This window comes from Cariama cristata, unplaced genomic scaffold (genome assembly GCF_000690535.1).
Source record: "Cariama cristata isolate BGI_N322 unplaced genomic scaffold, ASM69053v1 scaffold19579, whole genome shotgun sequence".
Taxonomy (NCBI): domain Eukaryota; kingdom Metazoa; phylum Chordata; class Aves; order Cariamiformes; family Cariamidae; genus Cariama; species Cariama cristata.
In genome coordinates, this window is record NW_009637704.1 from 42,977 (window position 1) to 56,109 (window position 13,133).

Consider the following 13,133-nt stretch of genomic DNA (forward strand, 5'->3'; position numbering starts at 1 on the left):
TACTGAGATTGGCCAAAATTAACATTAAATGTATCAGGGCAGCTGAAAAATAAAGAGGTAAGCTTGCTTACACCTTAGTTATCTTTCTACCACAATGGTAGTTTTTCCTCTACAAGTTAAACATTGTTAATTATTTTACTGTATAGATGTAGATTTTAACAAATATTAGATTCTGACTAGCAATAACAGTCTCCTACCTTTTTATAAAATAGGCTTTCTGGAAAGGATTCAAACAAAGGAAAAGTTATGTTGACAGATTAAAGGTGCTTCGAGGTAATGTTGCCTCTGTTATTAAGGTAAGATTCCCCAGTGTTTTGGGGCCTGAGTATGCTTTATTCCTTGGCCTGGTTCTCCACCACTTGGGAATCGGAGACTAGGAACACAAACTGGAGGGATTCATGCTCCAGAAATTTTCATGGTGTTAGAAGTTGTTTAATTGACAGACTAAGTAAACTGCTTCTTGAAAGCTCCATGTTTGACTTCTATCACACTTTGCTGAACTTGGGTGGCTCATAATAGAGATTTCCTTATGCTTCCCTTTCCATAATACTAAATTAGAAAATATTTGAACTGATAGTGTGTTATTTCATTAAAAGCTATCAAATCTATCTGTCTGAAAATTGTTCACTGTTCTGGGATGCTAATGGGATACTATGTCATGAGTATATCGTAGACGGCAAATGGGATATTGATCTCCTGTCTCTGAAGGAGACTGGCTTAGAACTGAGAGGTGAGTCTTGAAGGCAGAAATTCCTTCCAAAGCTAATGCTACAAATGGGTGGTGGGTAGAGCCTTGGACTCAACTTGCTATTTCAGTCAAAGCCCATCAATCTGGTCACTGGACTGTAAGAGCTCAGTGGTACAGTCATCTATGGCCCTGAGCATGTGAGAATAGCAAGCCTGCAGAAGAGGACTGTCAGAAGTGAGTTTAAAACACACACACACAAAACAGCTTGTGCAGTGTCCATTAAGTTTTTTTTTAATTTTATTTAATTTTCAGATTCAGTCATGGGTCAAAATGTGGCTAGCAAAGAGAGCTTACAGGAAGCGGCTGCAATACTTCAAGGACCACGTAAGTCCTTTTTCTCTCTGTTTTGAACATGAAGCATTAAAATAGGGTAATGTTACTGCACAGGCAGTTTTGGGAATCTCGGGAAAAGAGGATGCAGGTTCTGCAGTGTCTTTCTGAGCACAAATGTGTCATAACTAGATTTTTTTGCCTAATCTTGGTCCCTTCCAGAATGATGAAATTGTGAAGATACAAGCATTTCTCAGAGCAAACAAAGCCAGGGAGGACTACAGAACACTAAGTAAGTGGTAACAGTTGAATGTTGTATATGTGGGTAGAAGTATGCTACTGTGTTCAATCTTTTTTTTTCTTTTTAAACTTTCACCTGGGATTTCTCAGTCTCCTATTTCCCTTCAAAAGCAGATGCAAGTATTTGTGAACTAATTGTTTTACAGCTGAAACTATTTTGGATAGCTGTACTTACACAGTATGTCAAAAATGTTGCTCTAACTGACATAAACTTCTCCCTGCAGTTCCAGAATTTTCTGCACAGTGATCAGTTTCCTGAGGGTTTTAGGGGTGTTCAGTACTATGCCAACTAACAAGGCTATTTACTTCAACTATAGTTGGTGCTGAAAATCCACCCTTGACTGTCCTGCGGAAATTCGCCTACCTCTTGGACCAAAGTGACTTTGACTTTCAAGAAGAACTAGAAGTAACAAGGTTAAGGGAAGAAGTGGTTACAAAAATTCGATCCAGTCAACAGCTGGAGAAGGACTTGAACTTAATGGATATAAAGATTGGACTGCTGGTGAAAAACAGAATCACTCTTCAGGTCAGCAGGCTCTGTTCAGGCTCCCTTGATAGGATGTACTCCTTCCATGTGCTGAAGGAGGTCAGGATTACACAGTCACAGCATGGGTGAGGTTGGAAGAGGCCTCTGGAGGTCACATGGTCCAACCTTGCTGCTCAAGCAGGGCCACCCACCACAGGTTGCCCAGGACCATGTCCAGATAGCTTTTGAATATCTCCAAGGGTGGAGACTCCACAACCTGTGTCAGCACTTGTTTACCCCCAATTAGTTAAAATACTCCTGGTAAATTAAGTGCTTTCTTTGTGTGCCTTAAGTAATCTTGACAAAATACCTTGTGGTCACTCTTTGTTTTGCTACTTGTGGACAATAATGATAGCTTGGCAGACTTTAAGCATCTTTTCCATGGTAGAACGGAGTAAAATTCTGATCATATTTGGGAGCTTGTTCATTGTTAATGATGAATGAGTCTGTACACAAGATCAGATTTCCCAGATAGTCATGATTTGCAAGTCATACTGGTGACAAGATAAAGATGTTCAAAAGACTGGTTAGTGAATTGAGCAGCAAAATATACAAAGTTGCTAATAACGGCCATTGGAGGAATATCGCATTTAACATGGTTGGGAAAAAGTTAATTTTTCCAATTTGCCTTTTTTCTGAATACATAATCTAGACTTTTGATCATCTGTCTGCAGGATGTGGTACTGCACAGTAAGAAACTTAACAAAAAGAGCAAAAGTCAGCTGGAAGAGATGGTTATGGTTGACAAACAGGGTATCAAAGGTCTGAGTAAAGAAAGAAGAAAAAAACTGGAGGCTTATCAACATCTATTCTACCTTTTACAGGTAAATCTTAATGTAAAAATTAACCTGGCAGCAAATTGCTAAAGAAAAACTAGAAATACATTGCTTGTTTTGTTTTAGTGATTGTAGTAGTGACTACAAAAAGATTTCCAAAGTAGTATGCAGACTGCACCAAATACTATGATCTACTTCTAATATTTCCTGTAATTGAGAAAATCCTAGCTGTTATTAAAGGATGCAAGAAATATAGCTGGTTTTTTCTTGATAATAACTCCAGTCCATACTGGAGCCAAAGAGAAATGTTTTCCTCATATATCTTTTAGTCCATGTAAATTGCTGTCACTATTACTGTGCATTATATGGGGTGGAAAGGAAGTTGTCTGCTATGCAGCTGACAGCATATAATGCATCTGTTCTTGTGCTTTTTTTAATCTCACTGAAGTTTTTCTAGAAGAATTTTAGATCTTTCCAGGCAGATGCCCTCTAATATTTAAGCGGACATGTAGTACGCAATGTCTTCTCTAGCGATCTGGTGAATTGTCATTGTCATTGGATACATAGACCTGATGCACAGAGGTACTGTTCGGAGGGTACAAATAAAAATCCTTACTGGTGCTTCTCACAGATACCTAATTGTGCAGTATTCAGTGTTTGTTATGCGTTGGAAAAAAGTAAAGCCAGTGTGGAAAGTGACACATATGGGGATCGACATAAATGCTTTTGGTGTTAATGGAAACATAGAGAGAGCTGCCCTCCAAGCGGGGGTAGTTTATCCTGGACAATAGTATTTAAGTCATTTGTTTGTTTTATAGACTAATCCCATGTATCTAGCAAAGCTGATTTTCCAGATGCCACAAAACAAATCAACCAAGTTTATGGATACAGTCATCTTCACACTATATAACTATGCCTCCAATCAACGAGAAGAATATCTGCTTCTCAAACTCTTCAAAACTGCTCTAGAAGAAGAGATAAAGTATGTGCACTCACAAGAAAACTGTAGTTAATTTGTTTTGCAGACAGTTCAATGAATACTTCGTATTTAAATGAATTTGATGGTTAATCTTTAAACTCTGTAAAATAGTACACGTTTTTTGTTACTAGAGAAATTTCTTTTCAGGAACTTATTTGTTAACTCAAGCTATTTCCAATTAAGAAAAAAATATCTTCCTATGGTGGACAATATTTTTGCATGAAAAAAATCACTTGGAAAAAACTATACAGTAGGGTTTCTTGCTTTTGTGCTTGAGTACTTAAGGGTGGAGAAAGTCTTTTCTTTCTCTGTGTAAATGCATGTTCTCTAAGTGGAGAGTGGTGGCTTATCCTGAAACAATAAATTCCTATTTTATGCCCTTAACAGGTACTTGCTGAACAGGTATTTGGGCCTGACTCAGATATATATTAACTGCCACTAACTATGCTGTATTCCAGGAATATTATTGTAACACATATAGAATTCAGGTAGTAGTTTCTATAATCTTGTTTGATATGAAAGCCTAAGAAATAGACTGTATAAACATGTTTCAACATAGAAATATGATAAAAAGCATGGGTTTTGAAAATATGAATAACTGCATACATAAGTCAGATATTAGAATTCTTCTGCTCTTGATACAGCTCTAAGGTAGACCAGATACAGGATATTGTTACTGGAAACCCCACCGTCATTAAGATGGTCGTCAGCTTCAATCGAGGTGCTCGTGGACAGAACACTCTGCGCCAGCTCCTGGCCCCGGTAGTGAAGGAGATCATGGAGGACAAGTCCCTCATAATCAACACTAGTCCTGTGGATGTGTACAAGTCATGGGTGAACCAGCTAGAAATGCAGACTGGTGAGGCCAGGTAAGCAAGGAAGCTGGACATACTGTACCATTTAAATACTTGAGGGATCCCTCAGTTCTGCTCTCCCTTTCCTTCTCTGACAAATTGCACTTGTGTCTATGCATCCCTTCCCTGTCTTTCTGCAGCACTATGAATGGTTTTGGGGACAGATGCTTGAAAAACAGATGCTTTAACCTCTTCTGAACAACAGAGGGATCACTTTTCCTGGTCATGAACATCAAAAGTCAATTACTTAGTCTACTACACTTGTAAAGATTATACCATGGAAGAATTCATACCCTTCTCCCCAGGTTTTATAACAGCACATTAGGAATGTCCCAGGGTTTTGAGGAGCTATGCTAGGACTGGGATGTGTTGATGCATGCCTTATATTAGGATTCCCCTTCTGTAATTCAGGGGAAGGTACATGATGGCATGTGCACCCCAACCTAAACAAACGCCTCCACTCCAAAAGAAGGAAGCTAATGCATCTGAGACTTTTGTTACTTAAACAACTTTAACTGTGTTTTTATGACATTTTTTTCTGTTCACTGATAGCCTTTATGAAGCAAAAATAATGTGTTTTATTCTCAAATATGTTTAGCCTGGTTTAATATCTGTTTGCTTTGCAGCAAATTGCCATATGATGTAACTACAGAACAAGCATTAACACACACAGAAGTGGTCAATAAACTGGAATCATCAATTCAGAGCTTGCGAGCAGTAACTGACAAAGTTCTCACGTCCATATTCTCTTCTCTCAATATGATGCCGTAAGTGCTGAGTTAGGACTCTCCAAGCTGCAGTTCATGTGCACGGTGAAGCTTCACTTGAAACTCAGCAGTGGAGATCCTTTCAAATTACATGGCTTGTGCTATGTGCCTCTTGAATGACTTTCCCAGTAGAGGGAGTGGTTTCTCCACTTCTCCTACTCTGGCAGCCTCGTGAATGTCTCCTTGTAATGGAAACTTTTCGTATTTTCCGGTATCATCTTGTTTTGTGTTTTAAGTGGCTGAGGAAAAAGCCTATAACTTGGCTGACTAGAATGATTGTTTTGTGTTTCATCTAAGTCTTTCCAATATTTTCCTTTTTCATCTTTTCTACATGTAGTTATGGAATGAGATACATAGCCAAAGTTCTGAAGAGCTCGCTCCATGAGAAATTCCCAGATGCAACAGAAGATGAACTACTAAAGGTAGACTTCCGAGGGCAAACTGCTAGCAGCTTGTTCTTTTAATACCAACAAGGATTTTTATTGACACTAAGCATTCTAAGGAACTGAGAACAACAGCATTTATTTACTGAAGGGATTTGGCACTACTTGGGTTGCCAAAGGGGTGTTGGAAGGGGAGGAGAAGGGAACTCTGTTGCCACAACCTAGCTATCTTAATCTGGGTGCTCAGCAGTTCTTACGGAAGATAGTGCTCAACCTGTTTGGATGGTAACTGTTCTTAGAAAGTTGGGGTTTATCTGAATCATCTTGGGTTTTGGTTTCGTACTATGGTCCTTACCACCAGCAATGATTTCACCAAGGACATTTTAGTCTTTTTTTCCCCTCACTTGAAGTTGTTAACATACTAGAAAATAACCTATTTTTTAAAATTGCATTAATACTGTAATTTAAACACAATGACGAAGGGCTCTAAAAATTAATTGCGAGTAGATCATTACATTAGACTTATTAAGATGCCAGTAAAAGTTGTAAGAATGACATTTGTACAGACTGAAAAGTAAAATGTGAGTGATAAGCATGGCACTGGCATACTGGCCATTGTTAATCTACGACAGCCATGGTGCCTCTTCAGAGGGTTTAGAGGAATTGCTCCAAGAGCCTTCCAGTCATCTAGGAGACTGGCAGCTCTCTCAAATTAGAATTATTTGCACTTCAAGAAAGATGCTTTCATTAGTGTTTAATAAAATGGTTCTAAAATTACAATTCAAAAATATTCTGCTCACTGTTTCAAAAAAAAAAAAAAAAATATATATATATATATTGCCTAGAGGTGCCTAGAGGACTTCAAACTCCTCAGCTGAAAAATTATTTCTGTTTTTGTGTGTTTTAACAATGCATTGGAAATCCTTGCAAGCAGCATTTATGGGGTACTTCCGTCCATCACTCCAGCAATACAGATTAAGGCATTGCACAACTTATGAAAAAGAATAAGCAGCAAATGGAGCATGAAGCATCCAACTGAAAGCCTTTAAATGTGTAAGCTGGAAGTTCTGCTGGTGACTACACATAAGCTGAGGCAAATGGCAGAAGGAAAAGTCCTGCCTCTTTCTGAGATCAGGAATGTTTTGAAGCCACCATCTGCACAATACAAGTTACTGAATTATAGAAATTGCAGTTTGGAAAATATGTTCTCTAGTCTTTTAGGGCTGCAAGCAATCCTCATGAGAAACAACAGATCCCTTGTCAATTAATGCATTAAATGCTGGCAGATATCTGTTGCACTTCAGAAAATGAGCCTCTGGAACCAAACCTTGCAAAATCTACAAGAAAGAAGAGTTGTACTTGTCTTCGTGTTCAACTCAATGCATTGCGTTTGCTGACCTGAAGCCAGCATCAAATTGAAATGTGGTTATAAAAGTCCATAACTGATGTTCACAAAGCTGTTGTAAGAGGCACATCCTATAAAAGACCACAGGCTCTTTCAGTTAGCCACATAGAAAACACATGTGTCTTAGGGGTTCTTCTAGCACCAGTTCCTATGGTCTAATTCAGAAGTAGAAATGATTGATCATGTTTTGTCAAATGTAATTACTGTATGCAAAGGGAAGATCTCTTTATTTTTTTCTTGTAGATTGTCGGCAACCTCCTCTACTATCGCTACATGAACCCTGCCATTGTTGCTCCTGATGGTTTTGATATAATTGATATGACAGCTGGGGGCCAGATACACCCTGACCAGAGGAGGAACCTAGGCTGTGTGGCAAAAGTCCTTCAGCACGCTGCTTCAAACAAACTCTTTGAAGGAGAGAGCGAACATCTATCATCTATGAACGCTTACCTCTCACAGACATACCAGAAGTTCAGGTATGCAAAGCTCTCACAAATACCTACACATTCAGAGCTCTTCTCTAGGATGAGTAAGGCAGGTGGATTCCTCATGTACAGGAATTCCCCGCTCAGAGTTAAAAATGTTGAGTGATCTGCCATAGAGAAATTCTCCCTGTTGAGGAAGTTGAAGCACGAGTAACATGTTGTATTTCTGCTTGAGTATTACTTTGAGAACTAATCATCTCAGCTGACTTGGTTGCAGCAAGGCCTCCTTACCGCAAACACAGGTTGTGAGAGCACCATGCAGTGATTCATTATCCAGCAGTGTTCTTTGGGTCAGGAGGACAGCTGAATTTCTTGTCTGAGGATAAAACTTATTGGTCAGGAAAAAGCTGCAGTTCTCATTTTTATTCTTTTATCTTTGCTGAGAAATTCCATGCGGATTTTATTCTTTCATCTTGCACAGTCATAGGAAATTGCATGTTTTGCTACACTCTGGGAGACAAGTTCTTTGGGATCATTGCCCATCATTTGGGGTGATTGCTATTATTAGCTTGAAGTGTTGTTAAGCCTTGTGACAAACTCACTTTCAGAACTTCTATCTTTAGTGTCTGCCCTTCATGAAAGCAAATGCGCTGTTCGTATAACACGTTTCCTTGAGAGATCAGCCATGAGCACAAAGATACTTAAACTTAGTCATTCCATTTAATGAAGTATTTAAGGGCATGACAAACTTGAAGAAACAATAGGGTAGAAAGTGTTATAGCAAGAATAACAAATGCTAATGAAAGAGAGCCTATTCTAGCTGGCCCTTTGATCACTACAAAAGGAAGAATCCCTCTTCTAATTAAGCTCACTTTATACAAAACTGAGTGTCTCTAGGTGACTGCACTCTGTACTTAACTAAACTCTCCTTAGACACCAACAGTGGCTCCTCTCAGCTGCCTGTTCCCCTTGTACTCACCTAGTAACTGCAATTGCAATATTAGCTATGTTAAAATCTACCAGCCCTGCCTAGATCTTTTACTGTGCATTTACAAATTTGTGCAGGAATTTGTCCATACCTTCTCAAACCTTTGAGATTATCTGCCTCCACAACCTCCTCCTGCAGCATTATCCAGTAGTTTGCTACCTGATGGTTAAAACAATGCTTCCTTTCATGTATTTGAAATTAGTATTTTCCTGTTAGTTTCATTGCATAACCCATTGTCGCAATATTGTGGGATTTGATGAATGAATTCTGCACCCATCTTGCGCAATGCCACTGTGATTTTGTACAACTTGATCGTATCCCTCAGATTTTCCTCTTCAAATTGAGGAATCCCATCCCTTTTGGTTTTTTTTTTTTTCTAATACCAACTTTAAAGGTCCTCTTTAACGTGCATCCTCCTCATGTGAAACATGCATCCTCCTCAACAGCGCAGGGCTAGCACACTGAAGGCAGGATGGCTCCTGCAGCATGTCTGTAGGCCTCATCTAAAACCCTGTTTCTCCCAGCTGCTCCAATTCAGGCCTTCTCACTTTGGAAAACTAAGTGGTCCTCTGATAGGAAGACCTTGCTGTTGCTTGGTTGTGCACATCCCTGAAGCTGTCAGTAGCTTGGAGAGACATCGGTTGTCTTGCGAAGCAGGTCCCAGCTCTCCATGTACATGCTAGGCATGTCAAAGTAATGCTTCAACCATACTTTGCATTTTTTCCTCTCAAGATTCTTGTGTTTAGAAACAATACCATATTTTCTGTCATTTCAAGCAGCTCCGTTTCTGAGTAACAGTGATGTAAACAGTTGTAGGCCAAGTGGTAATTTTATGCAGCTATGTCAAATAATTTCTTCTGAGGATACTTCAAACTACAAAGTGCCCTCAGAAAATTGGAGGGTCTTTACATGGAAATCCTTTTGTAACTTCTAAAGCATTAAATACAGACTTCTCCAAGTATTTTAAATTTACCAAGTTATCGTTCTTTCTTAAATAAAGAGAAAAAAAAATTACCTTTAAAATAATCTTCCACCAGCTGTCCAGGAAAGACAAAACGCTTCATCATTTGTATTGATGTGTAAGAGCATTGCCTCCAAAAGGTTCCTTCAAACTCTAAGTGTAGCTTGGAGATTATAAGAGAAATATAGTGTATGTCAAAGACTTGGTTGTGTGATTTTTTTAATACAGGCTAACAAAAATGAGTTTATAGGGGAGAATTATTTAAGTCTCTTTTATTTTCTCTTAGGAATTTTTTTCAAGCAGCATGTGATGTTCCTGAACCAGAGGAGAAATTCAATATTGATGAATACTCTGACATGGTGACCCTTAGCAAACCTGTCATATATATCTCCATTGAAGAAATTATCAATACACATTCAGTAAGTCAATGAAAATACACGAGCCAACAGACTAAAGTGTATACATTATGAAACACTTGCAACAAACCGTCTCTGGGGAGGACTTAGTGTTTGGTTTTCTTCTTGAAATACTTTGTTCAGTTCATCTCTGAAATGGTCTGGAATTGAGTATTAGATGGCATTTTTCATAGAAGACTGCTTCCATGTAAAGCCAACATCTTGAATAACCATTACAACATAACATTTTCCAACAGGAAGGAGGAACACTTTTGTTCTAGTCTAGCGTGACATTTCTAGCTTACTTATATTTACAAATACTTTCCGGTCTTGGCTAAGAAAGTGACACCAATTTGAGGCTCCTTTGACTCTGGGAACAGAGGAAAATTCAGTATTTTGTGGCTCTGGTATTCTGTCATATGTTTTGTTGGAAGCAGATGCAAACTTCTGATTTAGAAGGACTGAGGTTGTGGCATCCTGCCCGTTCTTTATCACGGGTGAAGAACAGATTAACTGCTGTCTGTAGTATGACTCATTAGAGTGTAAGCTAAATGTCTACCACACGGTCTTCCTGAAGCTGGGATATTACTGTCTGTTTCCTGGCTTGCAAACTGCCCCATGCCTCCAAAGCCCAGAAAAACTCCAACATCTGCCTCCCCCAAAAGCCCACAAACTCCACAAAGAATCTCCCACAAATATTGTCACATACACTATGGAAAAGGAAGAATACCCAACTCCCAGTATACCACATTATAATTTAGCTTTATTCAAGTGAAAACTAATAGCCTAGTCTGATAAAAACATATTTGATTGCCTTTGTGTCTATTATTTAATTCTTTTAAGGCACAGACCTATGTCTGCATGTTTGTGATCAGTGGTTATATTTAAACACTAGTCTTGGTCAAATATTCCTTTTAGTAGGTCTGTTGCTTGTCTAATATGTTATTTGATCCTAATATGACAAAGTATTACTATGCAATTTTATATTAGCTGATAAAATACTCTACAAAATATGTGGTAGTTTAATGAAAGTAAATTGCCAAACAAAGGAGGTCAAGGAGATGGTCTTTTTTGATAACATGATTTTGTACACTTACCTGCCTAGAGGAAGCAAACAATTAGGTCTGAATACCTCACACTACAAGTCTCTATTAACTTGGCTTACTAGTATTTTTGTGGTTTAAAGTTTTGAGAATGTGCCCAGGTTCAATGGAAGCTATTGTGAATATGTTCACAAACCTCCTCCACTTTTAAGTGTATTAGAAATTGTGCAGCAGGTGCTGCAGAGCTGGTTTCTCACTTACAAAATACAGTCACTTCTGAAAGGTATCACTGACACTATTGTAAGCTACTGGAATGGATATACAGAAAATACATATCCTTCTAGAGACCACCAACCCTGTCTTCATTCTTTTGTGTGCTTAGTTCAGGACACAGCACCGAAATGCTCTGCTTGGGATTATCGCCCTTCACTCTGTGATACTTTGTAAGTCCTAAATGCAAATCTTAAACTTCTGCTTAGCTGTGATGTTCAGCACTCCAGAGACAATTCTCAGAGGAGCACAGCAAGCTGCCTTACAGCAAGAGCAATTCTAAACTCTAGTCCAGAACTGAGCATGCCTTGGGTCTTCCATAATCCTGATCTCTCTAGGTCTGTGTTTTTCAGCATTTAGTCTTCAGATTTATTTACAAGTACAAAGACACCAGGAATGGGGGGTTTTGTTGGGTTTTTTTGAGATGATGACTTCCTTTACACTTGTTTGTAGCTACTATTAGAACACCAGGATGCCATTGCCACTGAGCCAAATGATCTGCTGAATGAATTGCTGGAAGGGCTGGGACCTGTTCCTGATGTAGAGTCTTTCCTTGGTACGCTGTTATTCATCTTTATGGCTAACTTCATTCTAGGGGCAGAATTAAATGGGGGCTTGATTTAAATATTCTCCTGTCTCTCATAGTGACAGCTTCTTCATTTACTATAGAATTCTTTTCTGAACACTTTTTGTAACATTGTTGCTTGTAGTTGAACCTTCTTCTAACTGCAATATTCTCTCTAAATTTTAATGATGTGATTCAAAAATCCAAACATTAATAATGTTTCAAGCAGAATGATCCAGTTGTGCTCAAACTGCAGATAGAAAACAAGTAATTTTTAATAACCTGGTCTTAAGATTTGCTAGTGTTGGCTAGAAATTTACAAAAAGTCCAAAAAGAATTCTTAAAATAGTTAATTATCCAAATATAAATGAAGTTTTAAAAATTAAGCAAATTTATTAGAATGTTATAAGGAATAAATGGCATTGATATTTAATTTGCCTTAACTGTAGTAAGATGTGAACTGTTTAGAAAGCAGTTAGGATGTCGTGGATAACACCAGTTTCCAAGTGAATAGCCTGTTAACATAGCTTCTACTCTTTCATTTTTCACTATCACTGCATGTTAGGACAAAGGTTGTTAAACTGTTTATATTCCTCTTTGAGAAGAAAACATGTGAGTCTCTTGCAAATCAGTAGCTTGAAAAGCAAGAATTGGTGGTATTTCCAAAATATTCTAGCTGGACTTTATAAATAGCTGGCTCCTGGTTTTGACGGTTCTATGTCCAAAAAAAGACTGGTGGGAATGGGTGTGCTATTTAATAAACTTAATATTTCTGATGACTTACAGTGATTTATCTAGGTTCATGTTTGCTTCATGCATTGATTCATGGGAAAGTTGGCAAATCTGAAGTAAAAGATGTTTCCTTACAGGGGAAGGAGCTGTTGATCCCAATGACCCCAACAGGGAAAGCACATTGAATCAACTTGCAAAAACTGAGATTTCACTGTCTCTAACAAGCAAATATGAACTACGAGAAGGTGAAGACCAGGATCTCAAAAGCCTGATGATAAAGTAAGTTTTACTCAAAAATCTATATTCTGGTGATGCTTTTTGGTTGGTTGGTTGGGGTTTTTTTTTAAAAAAAAGCTGTTTCCAGCCTGCTACCCTACCTAAGTGCATTTTTGAGGTGCTGAGTGCACTCAGTTTTCAAAAGCCAGTTTGTGTTCAGTTCTACTCAAACTTTTGCAAAAGTCAAAGAAACTGTCAATTCTTCTAGAAAGCTTACAGAAAGATAAACATACTGCCACTTGTGTTTTGGAGCATAACTGGATCATTATCTAACCTAGTAAGTGCTTTTCCATGAAATTCCAAAAGCATTCTGCTTTAAAACACCATAGTCTTAGCAAAGCAGAGATGAAGAGCTGTCTAGCCTTCTAAGGGACAGACAGTATCACACCATCCTCTCCTCCCCCTCAAAGGAAAACACTTCCCTGACATACTGCCATCAGGCATTTGAACAGGATGTGACTGTCACTTCA

At 38.4% G+C, this 13,133-nt stretch overlaps 1 protein-coding gene across 2 annotated transcripts in view; it reads left to right on the plus strand.

The window, feature by feature from the left end:
- Window positions 1–13,133, plus strand: part of IQGAP2 (IQ motif containing GTPase activating protein 2) — a 62,775-nt gene that overhangs the window by 40,735 nt on the left and 8,907 nt on the right. For both annotated transcript variants that reach the window (XM_009708450.1, XM_009708449.1), the window contains exons 16-28: window positions 213–296; window positions 1,001–1,072; window positions 1,241–1,310; window positions 1,636–1,844; window positions 2,519–2,668; window positions 3,439–3,602; window positions 4,244–4,468; window positions 5,080–5,220; window positions 5,558–5,642; window positions 7,252–7,484; window positions 9,669–9,801; window positions 11,544–11,646; window positions 12,525–12,666. In XM_009708450.1, the coding sequence (XP_009706752.1) occupies window positions 213–296; window positions 1,001–1,072; window positions 1,241–1,310; window positions 1,636–1,844; window positions 2,519–2,668; window positions 3,439–3,602; window positions 4,244–4,468; window positions 5,080–5,220; window positions 5,558–5,642; window positions 7,252–7,484; window positions 9,669–9,801; window positions 11,544–11,646; window positions 12,525–12,666 (1,811 nt within the window). The remainder of the gene's footprint in view (window positions 1–212; window positions 297–1,000; window positions 1,073–1,240; window positions 1,311–1,635; window positions 1,845–2,518; window positions 2,669–3,438; window positions 3,603–4,243; window positions 4,469–5,079; window positions 5,221–5,557; window positions 5,643–7,251; window positions 7,485–9,668; window positions 9,802–11,543; window positions 11,647–12,524; window positions 12,667–13,133) is intronic.